At 37.7% G+C, this 20,611-nt stretch overlaps 1 protein-coding gene across 5 annotated transcripts in view; it reads left to right on the forward strand.

Moving 5' to 3' along the window:
* The window catches only part of NR3C1 (nuclear receptor subfamily 3 group C member 1), a 105,385-nt gene that overhangs the window by 1,454 nt on the left and 83,320 nt on the right, over positions 1 to 20,611 (forward strand). For 2 of the 5 annotated variants that reach the window (XM_023752022.1, XM_006086412.3), the window contains exon 2: positions 3,011 to 4,207. The exons of 1 other annotated variant lie outside the window; for it this stretch is intronic. In XM_023752022.1, coding sequence (XP_023607790.1) covers positions 3,024 to 4,207 — 1,184 coding nt within the window. In that variant the 5' untranslated portion in view covers positions 3,011 to 3,023. Of the gene's footprint in view, positions 1 to 255; positions 664 to 3,010; positions 4,208 to 20,611 lie in introns of those variants that run through there. 2 more of the 5 variants (XM_023752023.1, XM_006086411.3) reach the window with 2 other exon arrangements.

Here is a 20,611-nt window from a genome sequence, read left to right on the forward strand (position 1 = left end):
TAGAGATACACGACCAATCGAAAAAAAACATAAGCAACTCGCCCCCAACATTATGTGCGGACATCCGTGCAGATGCCGAGATAACACACTGCAAGCACAGGTTCTCATTAGCGGCCTCAGCTAGGAAATTCCTATCGCCACCGCTCGGACATAGAGTAGGAGAGCCCAATGCGTGAGTTTGTGAATTTAAGCACCGCATCCGCCCGCCCCCCCACCCCCCTCCATCCCGCTCGCTCGCCGCGGCGGGGCGGCCCTTTAGCGTGTCCGCACTCCCTCCCCTCTCCTCTCCTCTCCTCCTCCTCCATTTTGCGATCTCGAGTCGGTGACGGGAGCCCGAGTCGCCGCCCGTCTGTCGGGGACGGATTCTAGTGGGTGAAGGAGACGCCGCCGCCCGAGCGGCCAGAGCGAGCGGCCAGGCGCCGGGAGGAAGGACGCGCGCCCGAGACCCAGCCCGAAGAGACGGGCTCGGGGCGGGGGCTGGCTTGTCAGCCGAGAAATGCTGGAGTTTCTTGGATAGGGGCTCCCCCCCCCCCACCCATGGAGAAGGGGGCGGCTATTTACTTCCTTTTTTTAGGGAAAAATCTCTCTTTCACATGCTAAGTTGTTTATCTGGGCTGCGTGGAAGCTGCGGACGGTGGTGGGTGAGCGGCGCCTCCAGCAGAGGTAAGAGCTGGCAGCCCGGGCCCGCGCGGGCGCTCCCGCCCCCGAGGTGCGGTTCGGGGGCCGCCGCGGGAGCCTGCAAACTTTTATTAGCCGCGGGGAGTGGGGGTGGGGGCCGGCGAGGGCCGGTGGCGGTGACGAAAGGGCAGCGCGCGGGTGCCAGCGCCGGGCTCTTCCTCTCCCTGGGCCGCCGTTCCCCGGTCGGGCCGAGGGGGAGGAAACTGGGCTCTGACTCTGCGAGTGGAGCCCGGGCTGGCTGCCTCGGGGTTCCAGCCTCTCTTTTTGTTGTTGTTGTTTTCCAAGTCCCCTTCCTTTCCCTTCCTGGGGTGGGGGTGAGGGGAGGGGGGACGCCCAGATACCCATTTTTATGGTGAACACCAAGCCGCTTCTGAATGCTGTTCGCCCGAGTGTTTCCACTCCACCCTGGTGCGCCGAGCGCGTCGGGGTTTCTGTCGAGGCTCCAGCGCGTCTCACTTCTGGCGGGCTCGCGGGTGTGAGTGTGAGTGTGAGTGTGAGTGTGAGTGTGTGTGTGTGTGTGTGTGTGTGAGCGCACAGGCAGGGGGCTGACCGCCGGCAACTTGGAGACCGGCCGGGGCCCGCGACGGCGGGTAGGAGTGGGCGTGTCTGGGGAGAACGCAACAGGTCTTGGCACGTTTCTCTTTAACCTCGCACCCCCACCCCCACCCCCAAGCTGGGGTTTGGCGCTTGGCAGTATTTCCTGCCTGGCTTTTATAAGTGACCCTTTTTCAAAGAGACCCTTCCTGGCCGTCATCATTTTCTGGTGCGATTTTTTTGACAAGTCGCGCGTTTGACGTTTGGGTGGCAGGCTCGATCACGGCAGCCTCGCGCTGCCCCTGAAGACCCCCTCGGCATGGTTCATTGAGGTGTCGGCTATTTGCCACGTAAACTGGGGGATACAGCCCTGGGAAGAAGGGATCGTTTTCGTTTTATGAGGCATTGTTTTGGTTTAGAGTTGGAAGGCAGCTGTCAAAACGGCGTGGAAATTCATTAGGTTCCACTTGATGCCTAGTGTTTAAAGATCGTTATCAGATAAGGGGGGAGCGATACGCAGTTTACCGTCAAGGTTTGTAGGGACAGATTCCACCCTTTTACCTCCATCGCACTCCATTTTCAGTGAGGGCCAGTGAAGTTTGTTTTTTAAAGTCTCTGTACAAGACAAGTTTCCTTTCATTTGGGTGAGATTTGACTATCATGTCGCAAATATGCTTATCAAAGTCTTTGCCGGTTTTTACAAAACATCCTGATTATTAATATACCAGCAACCTAACCGTCTTGAGAATAGGCTGAGAGTTGTCATAGGTGACGGTTTAGAATGCAGAGGAAATTATTCCCAGCATTTTACAGGATATTTTTTTTCCCCACATGGATTTACACGAATATGATTTTAGAGTTCTGGATTTTTCTCTTGTTCAGTAGTTAAAAATTTGGAAAGGAAACGTCTTTTAGAAATATATTGTTTGATACTGAGGGTGTTAAGCAGTTTTAAAGAAATGTAGCGTCCTCTATATTTTATTGTCTTGTACGGATTGAGAGGCACTGCATTTGTTATATTTAAATAAGCTAAAGTTGTAGTGAAAAGCTATATTCTCTTCTGCTTTTTAAAATCTAAATTTTAGTTTGCCTTTATACAATGTATTTCATTTAGTATGTCCAGAATTTGAAGGCAGGCACTGTTCAACAGGTACATTGATAAGAAATATGAGTTAAAAATAAAAGCCTATTCCTAGCCTATTGGAAGATAAGCAGAATCATCATTGTTTATTTTTCAGATGAAATGTGCATGATTTACTAGGAGGTTGTACTAAAGGTTTGAATGTATGACTAGCTAGCTAGTAGGAGGGGAGTTGGGGAATAATCAGATAAAGAATTCTAGCATAGTACTTATCAAATTTTATGTGTATTGATTCTCAGAAAAGCCTTGATTGAAAAGAGGCAGGAATTTTAATGATCATAGTTCCTTTTTTAATTAAATACTTTGGCGGCAATGCTAACCTTTAGAACAATCAGATGTAATGAATTATAATGTCTATAATTAACAAAGTTACAGTTCTGTGAGTGTCAGGATTAATAGCCAAGCTTAGTTTGATACAATTTTGTTCTCAGCCATGCAAATGGGCTGTATTGTGCTTTTACATGTGGCACACTGAATGGGAGCAGGGGACATGCATGGCTTTTTTATTCTGGATGACGGAAACTACTCTTCTGGTAACGAGGAATTAGATTCAGAGTTAACTAAAAGGTTCATTTAACAAGCTCTTACTAATCGGATCACAGAGATAATGTGCTTTCATAGCTTATTATGTTTTCCCCCCCTCTCTCTTTTTTGTAGCTGATATTTATTGATGGACTCAAAGGAATCCTTAGGCTCCCCCAGTAGAGAAGAAATCCCCAGCAGTGAGCTGGTTGGGGAGAGGGGAAAAGTGATGGACTTCTATAAAACCCTAAGGGGAGGAGCTACTGTGAAGGTTTCTGCATCTCCACCCTCACTGGCTGCTGCTCCTCTGTCAGACTCCAAGCAGCTACGACTTTTGGTTGATTTTCCAAAAGGCTCAGGAAGCAATGCGCAGCAGCCAGATCTGTCCCAGGCAGTTTCACTCTCAATGGGACTGTATATGGGAGAGACAGAAACAAAAGTGATGGGAAATGACCTGGGATTCCCACAACCGGGCCAAATCAGCCTTTCCTCTGGGGAGACAGACTTTCGGCTTCTGGAAGAAAGCATCGCAAACCTCAGTAAGTCGACCAGTGTTCCAGAGAATCCCAAGAGTTCAGCGTCTGCTACTGTTTCGGTTGCCCCCGAAGAGGAGTTTTCAAAAACACACACGGATGCGTCTTCAGAACAGCAGAATTTGAAGAGCCAGACCGGCACCAACGGTGGCAATGTGAAGTTGTATACCGCAGACCAAAGAGCCTTCGACATTTTGCAGGATTTGGAGTTTCCTTCTGGGTCCCCAGGTAAAGAGATGAATGAGAGCCCTTGGAGACCAGACCTCTTGATAGATGAACACTGTTTGCTTTCTCCTTTGGGAGGAGAGGAGGATCCATTCCTTTTGGAAGGAAACTCCAATGAGGACTGTAAGCCTCTCGTTTTACCAGATACTAAACCTAAAATTAAGGATAATGGAGATCTGATCTTACCAAGCCCCAGCAGTGTGACACTGCCCCAAGTGAAAACAGAAAAAGAAGATTTCATCGAACTCTGCACTCCTGGAGTAATTAAGCAGGAGAGACTGGGCCCAGTTTACTGTCAGGAAAGTTTTTCTGGGGCAAATATAATTGGTAATAAAATGTCTGCCATTTCTGTTCACGGTGTGAGTACCTCTGGGGGACAGATGTACCACTATGACATGAATACAGCATCCCTTTCTCAACAGCAGGATCAGAAACCTGTTTTTAATGTCATTCCACCAATCTCTGTTGGTTCAGAAAATTGGAATAGGTGCCCAGGATCTGGAGATGACAACTTGACTTCCTTGGGAACTTTGAACTTCTCGGGGCGATCGGTTTTTTCTAACGGCTATTCAAGGTAAGATTGGTTTTCTATTTCTTAAGTCTGAGACAGATTGGTAGATTTAAATGTTCATTTGTTTGTATGTTTCTCCAGCAATTAATGTGCTTCTTCATGTGAATAAGTTTAAGGAGTTTTTTAAAAGTAGACATGGTAGACAGCCTAAGTCATACATAACCTTTTCAAGTTTTTGTCTGAATATTGGCATTCAATATCCCATTGGCCAATGGTTGAAAATTTTATTTAAAAAAATACTGCTCACTAACAGGTACCTTAAGTAAAAATTGTGTAAGTTCAAGGGGTTTTAATGTTTGCAGATACAGCATGTTCATTGTGCATGTTCATTTAAGCTGGTTAGAATATGCTAACATTACAATGAAAAGAACCCTTTATACTTTACATAACCAAGAGTTGTGCTGCTGTATTTGCACACTTGTGAAATGTAACGTGCGATTAAAGGGTTAAAAATTAGAAGTACTAACAATAAGTCAAAGCAATGCAGTGAACAGTGTATGGGACCATAGTATTAGGCATAGGGCTTGCTTATGAGGTTCCTGACCTAAAGTAGCCAAGTCTTATTTGCTGATCAGTCTCTTTAAGAAAGGAATTGGTGGCAACATAGTGCAAAACAAAATTTTACTTTCAAATGTTCCCACAAGTTCTTAAGTAGAAACTGATGGCCAATATTGTTAAGCTTCAATTCTCCAACGTCATTTGATGCTTTTCTTTGTTTCTTTTTTCTCAGTCATTTATAAGTGTACTGACATTTCGGTTTGACATCAAAAGGATCTGTTAAAATGGAATTACTGGGGAAAAGTTCTCAATTTAGATGTATCTGTTGGTAGTTCTGTGTCTGCACCCCATCCCCAATTCAGATAAATACTGGGTTGTATATCACATTTTGGGTGTGAAGGAAAATATTTAAAAATGTGATTGTAGAGACAATCAGTGGTGGTTGTTTTTTTTAAAGGCATAGTGGACACAGCAATTTATTTGTACATAAGCATTTCATATCTTTTCTTAAATGTTAGGGATAGTCATTGTTCCCATTAACTAATCACTGGAGATTTTATTTAAAATTTCCTTTAAAATACTTTTTCTGTTAAAGGGATGTCCTAATAGAGGTGTCTCTTCTTCCTCTCAAGTAAAAATTGTATAAGTTCAATGAATACAGCATTAAATAGGAAGCTTTTCTTGTTGGGGAAGAATATTACACTTAGATTTAGGCTATATTTTATTCCTTTAAAAGGCTTAGTTGTTTCTCATCAGAAAAATAGCACCTTGGTTCTTGTGTGTCTAAATGTAAACAACCTACTACTAGTCTATTATTTAAATAATAATTACCTTCATATAAAAGAACACTACTCCAACTTTGAATTGCTGTCATTCTGAATGGAAGTTGAAAATGTTTTCAGTAAAGAAATTTGAGATGTTTCTTATCACATAAACTATTCTGTTTAAATGTTAGAAGACATGCTGTGTTTTAAATTTTTTAATCTCAAATTTTTGGCATTGGAATTCATGGTTGAATGTGCCTGGTTGATTTGACTAAGCTATCTGTAGGAAGCTATCTGTAAGAAGTTATTAATTGTACAAAGTAAAATAATATATTCTAGGAAACTTGGAGGTTTTTAATGCATTTTGGTCTGATAATTACCAAGGTATTGTTACTGTTTTCCTTATTATAAAAAAGGCATGGAATAAGGTTATTTTCCATTTACAATGAACTTTTGTTAAGCCCCATAAAATCTGGGATCTGGAGCATAAGTCAGGTGAACATAGTTACCCATAGATCATTATAATACCTTTTATAGTAATTTATGACATGTAAAGAAAGTACCTTCATATTTTTAATTTGAGCCTCATAGCAACCTTTGATGATGTGGCTCACAACCAGTAGTGTGTGTCCTAGTGAAAGGTGTAATATTTTGTAGATAATTATTTGGTAATGTTTGAAAATTTTATACCTTTTGGCATTGACATTGGGAATTATGATTACCCAGAACAAAGCTTCTTCCAAATAAATTGAAACAATGTTTCTTTTCTAACCAACATTGAATTACTCTATTGTTTCCAAACAACAACCCTGATATAAACTAAAATTGGTTGCTTTCTCCTCTCTGTATGCTACTTGGTTCTCGCCAAACATTAGGTATGACCATGACCCTGAATGATTAGCAGATAAATCAATATGTTGAGACCACAACTGTATTGAGTATAGACTTTCTGATTTTTGATATAAAAATATTAAATGCTGCCGTAACTGGTTTGGCTCAGTGGATAGAGCGTCGGCCTGCGGACTGAAAGGTCCCAGGTTCGATTCCGGCCAAGGGCATGTACCTTGGTTGCGGGCACATCCCCAGTAGGGGGTGTGCAGGAGGCAGCTGATTGATGTTTCTCTCTCATCAATGTTTCTAACTCTCTATCCCTCTCCCCTCCTCTCTGTAAAAAATCAATAAAATATATTTTAAAAAATATTAAATGCTAATAACTTCACTTGCATTCCTTTTACATAAAAAGAAATCATAATTTGACTTTTTAAGATGACACCTAAAATTGCTTTTTCTCAGAAAGCTTAGAAAAATTTCACACTGTTTTGAGGGGAAAGGTAGTTCCTTTTTCTAACTTTTTTTTTAAAGAATATGTTTTTATTGATTTTAGAGAGAGAGAAGGAGAGAGAGAAAAAAATCAACTGGCTGCCTCCTGCATGCCCCCTACTGGGGATCGAGCCCCCAACCCCTGCAGGAATGGGAATCTGAGGATGACCTCTTGATACAGGGGATGATACTCAACCAACTGAGCTATACCATCTCAGTTTGGCGGAAGGTAGTTCCTTCTGATGTGTAAACATAGCACAGTTTCCAATTACCACATTAAATTGTAAAATTATGAATGTTGGGATTGAATATAGTCAAGTTAGAAGTTCATTGATAGTAAAACAAGAGAAATCTTATTGATGTTCATATACATTCGTTAAGTAAAATGAACTAGCCATTATAACTTAATATGCTTTTAAAATACTGAAATTCAATAAATTTAGCATAAAGTTGTAACACCGATGAAGGCACATTTCTGCATAATTCAATTTTCAGCATTGTTTCACTTTCGCATTAAGGGTGAAACTGCTGAAAAGGGTCGCAGAGAAGTAAATGGTTACAGGTGGCATTAGAGCTTTTATTGTGATTGTGTTGAAACTTTGGTGTTAAAAGTTTCTGAGGCATAAGATTATTGGAGAGAAAGAAGGATGTAAGATGAATTTGTAAACTCAGTCTTAGGGTTCAGGGCTCTGATGATTAGCACCTAATGAAGCTACAAAAATTTGTCTATTTTAACCTTTCTCATTAATTGCATGTGTGTCTAATTTTATTAAGATAATGAAAGTGAAGACCTATACAAACACAGGATGAGTGGAGCAAATTCTGTCCCTTGCTCGTTTTTATTATTAACATTGTAGAGAATGTTTCCTCAGAAGTAGAGGAGGCATAAGGAAATGTTTTGTTTTGATTTTATTTATCCCCTTTTTAGTCGATACTTCTTTACACTCTTCCTCTCCCCATTCTCATCCCCTTCCATAGGTTCTGGCAATGAGTCTTTCAGTGTCTTTTTAAAATCTTAATATTTCTAATATTCACTCATATAAAATGATTGCTGAATGTTAAAGGAGATTTGCTTTTGCTTATTTATTTTCAGCTTTATGGTAAGAATCTTTTTTTAAGCCCTGTATTTTGTTATGGCTGTATTAGTAAAAGATTAATAAAGGTAACTCACACTGTGTACTGAGGTGTATCAATTTAGTGTGGAATGATTACAGAAATGTGTGACTAACGTGTGGTCAGAGTTTATTGAAATTATTTCTGGTGATGTTTCTTTGGCTAAGCCGTGATGTTTTTGTAATTGATAACATGATTTTTATTATAATGCTGTTTTGGTTTTGTCTGTTGGTGTTGCAAATATTTTAGTTAGTCTGACCACTTTCAGTATATTATTGAATGTCTATAAATTTTATGACTTATTCTGAAATACACTTTGCATAAATGTAGGTTAAATGCAAATTGTGTTAATAGTGGAATTCATATGTGGGTAGAGATCACTGTCGGGGCCTTTTGAGATTTTAGAGATTGGATCAAAAGGATTTATTTTAGTATGAGTGCCTGATGTGAAAGAGCATCTGTATTAATTGGTTGGTTATATAAGGCTTATCCACTCTGGACTGTAGGTGATTAAAATAGCCTAGTTGTTAGAAAATCTTAATTTACATTGGGTTTAAAATAAGTCTGGGGCATATTTCTTAAAACACATTTTTTCTTACTTTAAAGATCGTACCAAATTTTAATTAGCAGTGAGTTCTCATTGTATACTACTATTTAAGTGAACAAATTAAATTGGAAAAACAGGTTTGTGCTTTTATTCTTCTAAGGACATCCTGATAGTTGTGTAATGCAGTATTTATAGGTATTTGCCAAATTAAAGGGCACTTGCTTCCATATTTCTGAGTCATGGAAAAAAGATATATATTTATTTGAATTGTGTTGCAAAAGAATTTTTAAGAAAAATTTGTTGAATTAAGCTATAACTGAAAAAAATCAATTCCCTATTAACCTTTACAGAAGGGTTTAAAAGCCCATGCTCTCCTTATTTTTGTAGTTTCACAGAGCCAACTGTTCTCTCTCTCTCTTTTTTTCTGGTTTATTCTACGTGGACTTTGTATTTTTCAAGTAAATAAAAATATTCCTGTGGAGGACTTTCATTAAAGAAAAGATCCATTAGTGCCCCCCCTCCTTTTTAAATATATTTTCATTGATTTCAGAGAGGAAGGGAGAGGGAGAGAGAGATAGAGATAGAAACATCAATGATGATAGAGAAACATGGAGAAGCTGCCTCCTACTGGAGATTGAGCCCACAACTGGGCATGTGCCCTTGACCAGACTCAAACCCAAGTCTGCAGGCCAATGTTCTATCCACTGAGCCAAACCAGCCAGGACTCCTTTCCCTTTGAATTGTGTGTGATTGTTTCTATGCTAAATTGGATTAGAACTTGACTTTTAATGGTGATTTTTAAAATTCATTTTACACATTAAGGTATAATTTAGAAAATGTTCAATTTTATTGCAATTCAAATTCAAAATTCATTTTAGACCGTGATTTCAACCCCCAAACAAGTAATTTTTGACAGGTTGTCTCCTTTTTTCCTCACTACCATCACAAATGCCCTTTAAATACAGGATTTCCAATGGAGTTTTTGAATTAATGAGTGTTATGGGAAAGGCAGGGTGGCAGGGTTTGGGAGAGGTAGGAGCAGAAGTGTGGAACGGTGGGAGGTAAGTTTAGAAATATCAAGAACAATTCCAGAAACCAACAATTTGGCCAACTGTCATTAATTCAGAGAACTAAAAAGAGAAAAATTTGGAGCTGTGTTTAATGTATAAAGGAGTGTATCAGCCAGGATTACACTTTAGTGTCTTTAATTTGAGAAAGAAATTGAAAGCTAATTGTGGCAATATAGCCCTGTTTATCAGGTTATGTCATTGGCTTTTGCTAGACTTTATTACCAAAAAAAGGATGGAATGAACATTTTAATTCTTTTTAGATTACTTCAGCTGCAATCAAGTTCATGTTTGTTGAATTTTTATTTAAGCTGCTATTTAATCAATGAAAATCTAATTACTGGAATGTAGTTGAAACAATGATGGTATCTTATTGTTATAACCACTTCATATTTTATAGCATGCTTATATATTCATTGTCATCTGACTATGGAATCAACCCTTTCCTTTAGTAATATATTTCCATGGGTTGTGTACTTTTTGCTGGGTTATTAAATTTTCATTTAATGCTGGGTTATATGTAGAATAAATTATAGGGTCCTGCAGTTGCTAGACAGTCTTTTAAACTACTTATATTGCACTATAGTTCTTAAGACCAATTATTTTGCATGGAAGTGTGTCATCTCCTAATTTATCTCTCGGCCAGTTTAAAAATTAATGGCTGATTATCTTGGTAGAGCTGCATGCTTAAACATATTTTTACAGAGTAACTCAAATATTAATTTTGAGTGCTTTAAAATATTTTTTCTTTTGAACAAGTTTCAATAAGATTAATAGTATCTACAGTGCAGCAAATTTAATAAACATACCTTTTATTTTAGAATTTTTTTCATTTACCCTACAGTACGCCAAATATATATATATGGGGAAAGAAAGGTTTAATGATATGATTAGTTGTAAATGTCTATCACAGTATCTTACATAGAATTTTTATTTTTGTAACTAACAATTTGAGAGTCCAACCTAAGTATGCAATGTTTAGGACATATAGTTACAATATATGATTACTTTTATTTCTTTTTAAAATAAAATTAGCCTTTATTCTAGTTGATTTCATAATTTTTCCACAATATTTAACTGTGTTTATTATGAAAGTATATTTGATAGCCAATTTTTAAAAGCTATTGTGAAATGAACAAATAATTTAGTTCATGATTTATTATTCATGTTTGGGGCAATGCAATGACTTATGACCTTATGATGGTCACATATTGAACATTAAAGCTCTACCAGTTTGTTATGAACACTTTTACTTTGTTGTTGTTGTTTTGTTTTGTAATTACTGGGAATAAGGGCTTTCTTAATTTCAAGATAATTTAAATTGCAAATTTGGTGCTTTAAAAAAAAACACCACTGTAATCCCTTCCAAACATTTGATTAGTTATTAAATAATAGAAATAGTAGAAAATTACTAGACTAAAAATCAGACTTGAGTTCAAAGGCTGAGCTGAGCCAGTCTATGACCTTGAGTAATTAGGTGGTTTGGAGTCAAAATACTTTTACAATTATATAGTAATTATTTTCAAAATGTGTGTGTATGTGTTTCTGTTTAAAATTCTACAATCCTCTTAACATCACTTTAGTGAAGGAGGCAATTGTGGTAGGGAATGGTACACAAAGTTGGTTCTTGAGCATTTTTTGGGTGTATTATAAGGTACAAGAGGAAAAAATGAACCCAGATTTGGTATTTTTATGAGATAAGAATTTAAAATAATGTAGTTTGTGGTACACAGACATATGTAAACACTGTTAGCAGTGCCAGAGAGGTGAGGGTCCCTTGGATTCTCAGAACTGGATTTATGTGTTAGATAACAGTGATTTTAATGAGAGGTTAAAGAGACTTACAAGTTCATCTACTCCCCACATTCTTATGTTTTCATCCATGGAGAGTGTCTAGAGAAAGATCACAGAATTAGTTAGTGGTGTTGCTGGGTTGAATATCCTAATTCTCAGTATCTAAGCTCCCCAGAGGGCTTCTTTTAACATCTGGTCTCTAGTTCTAGAGACCTGAAACACATGATACAGATTAGGTAGGTGTTTATGAAACAACTAGTTTATTTTTAAAAATATATAGTATTCACATTCTTTTTAGTGTATTTTTAACCCTCTTTTTCTAATAATATTGAACATAATAATTATGTGGCAGCAGAGGACTTTGTATGCATTCATCTCATTTAAACGTCTTAACAAGCCCTATAGAGGTTTTTAATTCTACTTCCTATATAAGTTATTGATTCTGTCAATACCTATGTATTACAGAGTCAGCTGTTATTTACCTTATTTTTACAAGTGAGACATTTAAAGAGAAAAAAAGAAAAGTCAGGGCAAGTTAATACTGTTCTGTAACAAAATAATTTAATATTGTGATAGAAATTCCTTTTAGATCTTTAAAATTTTTATCATCATTGAATCTTTAAATATTTAAAGGAGAAATGGGATCAAGTCTCTGCTCTCCTGCATATATTTGTGTAGTCATTTATTGCTTTCTGTCAAGTTTCAGCTTCTTTAAAATAGTCTTTTAAAAACAAATCTGTAAAGATTCTTATTCATTTCTTGAAAATGGGAGTGAAGTTAACAGCTTTAAATTCTTTTTATATTTATTATATTTAGCAAAGCTGTGTGAAACAGAGCTTCTGATTATGATGAATACCAAAATTTATCCTAAGTGCATAAATTTTTGAGAATTATGAAACTTACTTGTAAACTACATTTACTAATATTTTCTTTACTAGTCAAGTGGTTGAAAAAAACTTGAGTAAGACAAATTTAATGCATTAAACCAAAGTTATAAATCTCTTTTTTATATGACAAAGAGCCAAGTACAGAAATGGTATTTTAAGTTGGTAAACATACCAATATAAACTGTAACTTTACGTTTGTAGGCAGCTTTCTTAAAGAGAATCTTTACAAATTTTAATTAGAACTCTACATGAAATTTGTCAACAGGAATCTAGTTGAGTTTATTAAGGACAAGGTGTGACTATAAAATAGATTAATTTTGATTAAAACAGAAAACACAAAATAAAAGTTGTATTTCTAAGCCTCCACCATAGGAGACTATATGTATTATTCCTTTTCTGAAATTGCCTTCAGAACTACCTTGTAAGCCACAAAAGAAAACTGGACTCACTGTAGTAGCACCTAAATAATCTTGCTTAATTAGAAAATGTATATAGCCTGGCCGGCGTGGCTCAGTGGTTGAGTGTTGACCTATGGACCAGGAGGTCATGGTTCGATTCACGGTCAGGGCACATGCCTGGGTTGCAGGCTTGATCCCCGGTGTGGGGCGTGCCAGAGGCAGCCAATCAATGAGTCTCTCTCATCATTGATGTTTCTATCTTTCCCTTCCTCTCTGAAATCAATAAAATATATATTTAAAAAAAGAAAATGTACCGAATATATTACTTAGCTTGATCATTTACCTTATTTATGTGATTCCAAATGATTTGAGTTCTTCCAGAAATGTAGAATTTTAATTCTCTCCAAAATTATAACATTTGATTTCATTGAGGTTATTAAAAAAAGAAAAAAGACCCATGTAGGTCTTTCTATAGAACCTATAGAAACCTATAAAACCTATAGACCCTATAAAACCTATAGACCCTATAAAACCTATAAAACTGTTGAATACCCCTGAAATAAGCGCCTAGCTTCCCAAGGTGACTAATCTGAAGTGGACGATGCTTAAAAGTGGTTAAGCTCTGGTTTGTTTCTTTTAAGCTATCAAAGACCTATATGTTAACTTACACAGTATATTCCCTTTTCCTGACATAGTTCACAAAAAATAGAGATTACTCACCTCTACTCCTGTTTTTTTTTTTATGACTTAGTTTTTATCTAGTAAGTAAGATGGGCCTGTCTTTGCCTTAGCCTGTCATGATATAAATAAATGTAAATTTCTGTAACAATCTCCAAAATAGTTTAATTTTCCATTCCTGTTCTCCATGTATCAGGGAACTAACTCTCTGACAATCATTATGACCAAGTCTACTAAAATTATTTACACCCATAAAATAGTTTAAGTATTATGTAAAATTCACATATTTCCTATTTTATTCCTCATAACCTGAAAAGAAATTTTCTGCTACCTTAGTTTAGTGAAAGTACTTTTAAAAACTAAGTGGCCCTAGCCTGTGTGGCTCAGTTGGTTGAGCATTGCCCCATGCATGGAGAAGTAGCAGGTTCCATGCTAGTCAGGGCACATGCCCGGGTTGCGGGCTGGATCCCCAATAGGGGGCATGCAAGAGGCAGACAATCAATGTTTCTCTCTCTCTCCTGCTCTCTCAAATTAATATAAACTTTTTTAAAAGCATAAAAAATAAAAACTGAATTATGGTTATTACTGTGTTTTTTTTAAATTTAGTCATGTTTATTCATAAAATGCTAGAATTGGAATTGATCCCACCCAACCTTTGAAATCATAAAGATACACGCACTGGCACTAAAAATAGGATATACCTTTTGTAACCCATGCTGTCAGTGCAGAAATTCTTTGTGGCTTAAGAACTTTGTTTCCTGTGTTTGTACTGAAAACAACCTTTTTTCTCAAATATCGTTTCTCCCCCAAAAATGACTGACAAGTTTTCAGTGGCTAAGGAGAGGGGCTAAAGAGCCATTATAACATGGCAGAATTGCTTTATTGCTAATTTTGGTTTTATATTTTTACTCTTTAAATCTCCTAATTCTGTTAGCATGGAAGTTGATGGAGTTTTCATTTAGGTAGAAAATGTTTCTTATAACTAAACACACAATGAGCTCGTGTTGGTGTAGTTTGTGGGTACTAAATTTTACATACAATCAAAGGAAAAGAAATGATTTTAAAGGAAAGGCAAGGAAAATAAGTGAAATAATCTCTAATTCGGTATATTAGAGATGAGTGACCCTTTTAACCAATAATGTCATTTAATCGGATTGCACAGTGCTTTGGGGGTACCACAGACATATTTAAAAGGGAAAACAGTATATAAATGAAGGCAGAGGGAAAAGTTAGAAGAGACTCCTGGAAAAGGAAAATGAAAGCTCTAAATTCTAATTCCAGTGTCTGGTTAAATTAGAATTTTCTATGCTTGTGGTTCTGTATGAATACTGGGAAGTATATAAGCAGCCTGTCACCTTGTTGGTAACAGGTGAGAGATATACAAATGCATGTTCTTAGAAAGGAATTGTTGAGATGGGTGGAGTGTGAAGTTAACCTCTTAATTGCAAAATTCCTTCCAGCTGCATTAGCAGCAGCAAACATTATGGAGCTAAACTAGACATTGGAATACAGAGATAAAGAAGATAAAACAACACCACCACCAACAACAAAAACAAAACAAGTTCCCAACATCACAGAGTGCTCTTCGGTGATCTTCTAGTGCAGCGATTTTTCAACCAGCGTGCCGTAAGAGGCACTCTAGTGTGCTGAGAGAATTTTAAAAACATGCAATACCTGACTACTTAGACAGGGGCACTGACCTCTTTTCCCTTAGATCAGTGGTTCTCAACCTTGGCTGCACATTAGAATCACCTGGGAATCTTTTTAAAATCTTGATTTCCATGAGGCCCAGAAATCAGGATTTTAAAAAGATTCCCAGGTGATTCTAATGTGCAGCCAAGGTTGAGAACCACTGCCTTAGATTGTGTTGGCTGTTGTTGTTTTTAGCCAATATTGTCAACAATAACCATCTGGTGCGAATAGACTAAAATTATACCTATATTTCTTGTCTGATTGTCAAAAAATATTTTTAGTGTGTCACCAAGTTTTAGTACTTAGTTTATGTGTTCCTGAGATGAAAAAGGTTGAAAATTGCTATTCTGGTGATCTTCATACCTGTTCCACCTCCCGCCCAATTTGCTTTTTAAAATGTGCACTTGAAGGATGTTAAACTTGTCCTAAGAAAGGCATAATTGAAACTTCATAGAGGAAAGTGTGGGAATGAATGGAAAACAGAGGAATTGACTCAGCAATTTGGAATGAAAAAAGAGGTAACAAGGAGTCTGAGACAGAAGAAGAAAAAGATGGGAAGTATGAGCTGATCAGATGAGGACTGCGTAGTTGTGATTGAGCCAGCAGGAAACCTCGGTCTCCTGTGAAGGAAACTAATATGTACGAACTGTCTGTCATCCTATACATTTGTGAGGCAAGACAAGGAGAAAGCAGTATTTTCACCCTTAATGCATAACCTCAGGTTATGCACCGTTGGTGTAAGACTTTTTTTTCTTCTAGTCACTTAAGAATATCTTCTTATTATCTAGGAGATATTTCTGGGTCCCTGATGCATGAGCCCAACCCTGAGGAATTTTTGCCTGTAATGTTCCTCCCCCAGGTATCCACATGGCTCATTCTCTCACTTTACTTTAGGTCTCCACTTAAAAATGCCAGCTCCATAGCTGAGGTCTTCTGACTGCTCTCTCTGAAATAATGGCATCTTTCACACATTGTTCCCTCCATTCAGCATTATGTATCTAATTGTTTCTGTCTTGTCTGTTCCTCTGCTAGAATGTAAGTTTCATGGGATCCGTGATATAGTCTGTCTTGCTTACTCCTATTCCCAGCAAGTAGAAGAGTGTCTAGCTAGCACATAGTAAGACCTAAATATATACATGTTGAATATATACTAATAAACAAACTTGACATGTAAACCAAGAAGATATGTAGGGATGGATTGCACTCTGTCTTCCAAGAGAAGGGAGATGTCAGCAGGTTTGATAAGAGGGATGATAGCCCAGGGTATCTTTTCCAGATAGGACGTCAATTTTTCAATGGACAAGTACTGATGTATACAGAGAGAAAATATATATAAAGAAAATGTATTTTTAATTGTTGTCAGTCTTTAAGTTTGCTCTAGACTTAGAAATGGATTGCGTTTTGCAGATTCTTAGAACAACTCTGGAACTCTCACCATTGAACAAATTAGGGTAACCAAAGCTTGGAAGTACAGAGTTTGAGGTTTGGCTTTGTTTGGTTTTATTTGTCTTGCTCAGGACAGTAACCTTTTGTAGCAGAAGTTTTCATCTTTACATTTTTCACTTGTTTACTAATTGAGATTATTCTAGCAGCTCTCTAATGTATACATTTATGTAGATTTATCTAGAAATTCAGGCAAGAAATCATTTTTTGGATTAGTGTGTGTGTGTAATCTCTGAATACTCCAAGAAAGGAGAGATATCTGATTTTTGCCTGAATTTCTAAATTATCTTTCTTCAGCTTACTTATATTTTGGATTTGACTTATTCTATCTCTATTTTTTTTACTTATTCTATCTATAGTACATATAACAACAATTAAGGTAGTAAAGTAAGTTCTCATCTAAGAGTGGTGGGAAAGTTCAACCTAACATGGGAAAGACAGTACAGCAGAGAGAAAATGCAAGGTAAGTGAGTTTTAGCAAAAGCAAGAAAATCAGATGAGGTCCTGTAAAAATGAACTGCTTTAGTGTTCAGGAGAAAAGAGGGGAGGACCAAGGACAGGGCTCTGGAAGGCATCCAAGGGGCGCAGCCACAAAAGATACTGAATGAATAGCTGGAGAATTAGGAGACAACAATATTAAAGTGGGGCGGGGAGAGAGGAGTTTGTGCTGTCAAGTCAACCAGGGTAGAGACAGAGAACAGAATATCATAAGTATGAGAGATCATTGTTGAAACCATTCCTCAAAAATATGTAAACATTCTCAAAAAGCCAAAGCCAGAGAAATCAGTAAAACCCCTAAATAAAACAACATAACTAGTGATTAGCTTATAATTTTTTAAAAGAAGAAACCCTACGTTTGGGAGCCTAACCAGTCTTTGAAATCTAGATTAAAATATTAAAATGGATAATAAGGAACACACAGCTGAGAGCACAAAGACCCTAAGACTGGGTGGGGGGTCAGAGACAAGGGCTGGGGAACAGGAGGGCGTTAAGTTTCTGTTCTTGGAGAAGATAGCATGACAGAAACAAACTGGCCATACCCTAGTTCAAACTCTTACTACTTCAGTAGTCTCTCGAGTGTATTCTTACTTTTCCCTTTTCCCTTCTCAATCCATTCTGCATCAGTCATCCTACAACACTGCTTTCCATTTTATTCCCCTAATCAAAAAATGTCTGCCGTTACGTTGCTCACCGCACAGTGGTTCTCCGTCTTTCCATCACCACCCATATGCCAAATGGCACATAGCAAAGAACCACATGAATACCCCAGAACCCTGGAAGGATTTGGGTTATGCACAGTTTCATGCAACTCCATCTCATCTATCTTTTATGCAAGGAAGCATATCTGAGTATAAGCGAAATTAATAGGAATAGTCTGTGAATTGGCTCTTTTTGTACTTGTTTTTATCCATTATTATTTTTGCAAATGCCTTTTCAAAATTTACAAAAATAATGTGTATTCATTCCCTTTAGGAAAATTATACCAAGAAAAGTTCATAAACTTACTTAAATCACCTCTCCTTTCCTTTTTCTCCCTTTCCTTCCTGCCTGTGCCTTCCCTATCCCCACCCCCATATAAGGCATCCTGGGTTTTTTGCTTTTAAATACGAATAGGAGCATTATATGCCATATGCCAGCTCCTCTGCAGCATGCTTTTTCTCACCTAACAGTACACCTGAACATCCTTTCAGAGAATCAGATGTGGATCCCATTCTTTCTAATAGTTGTACAATATTCCATTCAGGTTGTTTCATGATTTTTGCCACTACAAACAAGGCTCTAATAAACAACGTTTTCTGTATATCCTTTCATATAGCAGCTTGTGTTTCTAATCATAGATTCCTTAAAGCTGCTGAGTCAAGGGTATTTTAAATATTTTTTTAATTGATTTCAGAGAGGAAGGGAGAGGGAGAGATAGAAACATCAATTATGAGAATCGTTGATCAGCTGCCTCCTGCGTGCTCCCTACGGGGGATTGAACCCACAACTTGGGCATGTACCCTGAACAGGAATCGCACCGTGACCTCCTGATTCATAGGTTGACACTCAACCAGTGAGCCACACTGGCCGGTGTGTACGTTTAAATTTGGAACAGATATTTCCAGGTTACTTTTGCAAGGATCAGAGCAAATCACAGTGTAACCTGGCAGTGTTTATATTTTTCTTTCCATTGAAAATACATAATGAGGTCAAAACTTCCTTGCCACAAATGCTAAAATTGATCACAACATACCAGTGTGTGATATAGCTGAGGACTTCTGAAACTCGGGCTTCTCTCTGCTTTTAACATTGTGTAACCTTCTAGATCAGTTTAATGCCCACTACTTTGTACACTTTCCTTTATGTAGCTCAGCTCATAGCACCCTTTCCTGTATTGGAAGGTATCCTATGGCAACTGCTAGCCATAGTTCTTTATACCTAACTTCGTGGTTAGCACATAGTAGGTGCCTAGTAGATACTTGTTGTATTAATACTGTTTTCTTTATATATTTCTGGTGTATATATTTCTTCAACTAGATTCATTCTTCTTAAAGGACAAGGGATGTTTTTATCACAGTATCTAGCACTTATACTATTCAGTTTAGGTTGGCTATTTGAACAAAAGACCATGGAGAAGAGGAAACAAATAGCATGGCCTTGCCTCTAATCATATATTTTACCCCTTTAGGGGTAAATCCAGTAACCGGAATAAGAACAGCACTTGTGTTGAGCAGTTACTATAGGTAAATGGTTCAAGTTGCCAAGGATACAGCAGTGAGCAAGTCTGATGTTGTCTCTGTACTTGTGGAGCTTATGGTCTATGGATGTTACATTCAAAAGATTTGTGGAGAACATTAAAACAGTGGTATCCAATTTCAGGCTCTTTCCAGAAGAGGCTGTGTAATATTTATCCATTAGTCAACATTTACTCTGGCAAGCACTGAAGAGAAAGTCCAGTGCAGCCAGACCTTTGCTGGGAGGTGGCGAACTGATCAGGGCGGTGCATGCTTATGGGTAGTACACTTGTTTCCCCAACTAGCTTCATTACTATGCATATGTGTACATAGAAGCAAAGGACTAGATAGAGTGGTTAATGTTAACATATACTCCAAGGACGTTCCTTTTTAGGGAAAGGTGCCAATCCCTATCACTACCAAAAACACAAACCACTAAGGAATATGCTTCTGTCATTGTCATAGGACCACAGAATTCCAACTGGACTCAGTCTTGATATCCAGTCCTCACTTTTCATGTGAGGAAACTAAGGCTAATACAATTAGCATAGTATTGTGGGTAAGAATTAGGACTCTGCAGTCAGATACTGTGGGTTTGAATCAGTTTACCAGTTTTATGACCTTGAGCAAGTTCGAACCCTATCAATCCTCAGTTCTTTAAAATGGGCACAATGAAATAGTGCCTGTAAGCCACATAGCACAGTGTCTGGCAGTTATAAAGCACTCATGAAGTATTAGCTGTAACTTTTAGTGAGATGGCTGAGATAAGACAGTTTATTAATGCCAAAGGTTCCTTCTTAAGAACTCTGTTCATTGAGCTATTTCAACCTATTCATAAACCCTTTTCATTAATTGATAGTTCTTAACTGGCTCCATTATGCTCTTAACTTTCAAACTAAGGGCAGGCACACCTCATTTTATTGTGCTTCCTTTATTGTGCTTCTCAGATGTTGCATTCTTTACAAATTGAAGGAAAGACCCTCCACCAGAAAAAAAAAATTACAACTTGCTTTATTGTGGTGGTTGGGAACCAGACCAGCAATCTCTTCGAGGTAGGCCTGCAATTATAGTTATGTAATGGAGACTTTAACCTTTAGTACCATTATCACCTTTTTTTTTTTTTGGCCATATGTTTGAAGAGGAACTGAAAATTGCATATGTGATGGATGTTTTGTTAGAATGGGTGCTGAGTGCTTCCCATCTGGCTCTCTCCCCTCTCCCCGCACCAAGTTCCTCTACTCAGACTCTCTTCCACTACTTGAAACTCATAGGGACGTGATTAAGGTAAATTAGAATAAATCTGAAGGAGAGCAATCCTCTCATGTCTTCACAAATTGGTGGGGCTTTATAAATAATTTCATTGCTTCTATTATCTCTTATATATCTTTGGCTTCTTAAAGAGAATATTAATTCTCTCAAAGTCCTATTATAATACAAAGGTTCTGTCTCTTCAAAGGAGGACCTTTAAAAATAACTTTTTATGATTCAGTAT

This window comes from Myotis lucifugus, unplaced genomic scaffold (genome assembly GCF_000147115.1).
Source record: "Myotis lucifugus unplaced genomic scaffold, Myoluc2.0 scaffold_28, whole genome shotgun sequence".
Classification (NCBI taxonomy): Eukaryota; Metazoa; Chordata; class Mammalia; order Chiroptera; family Vespertilionidae; genus Myotis; species Myotis lucifugus.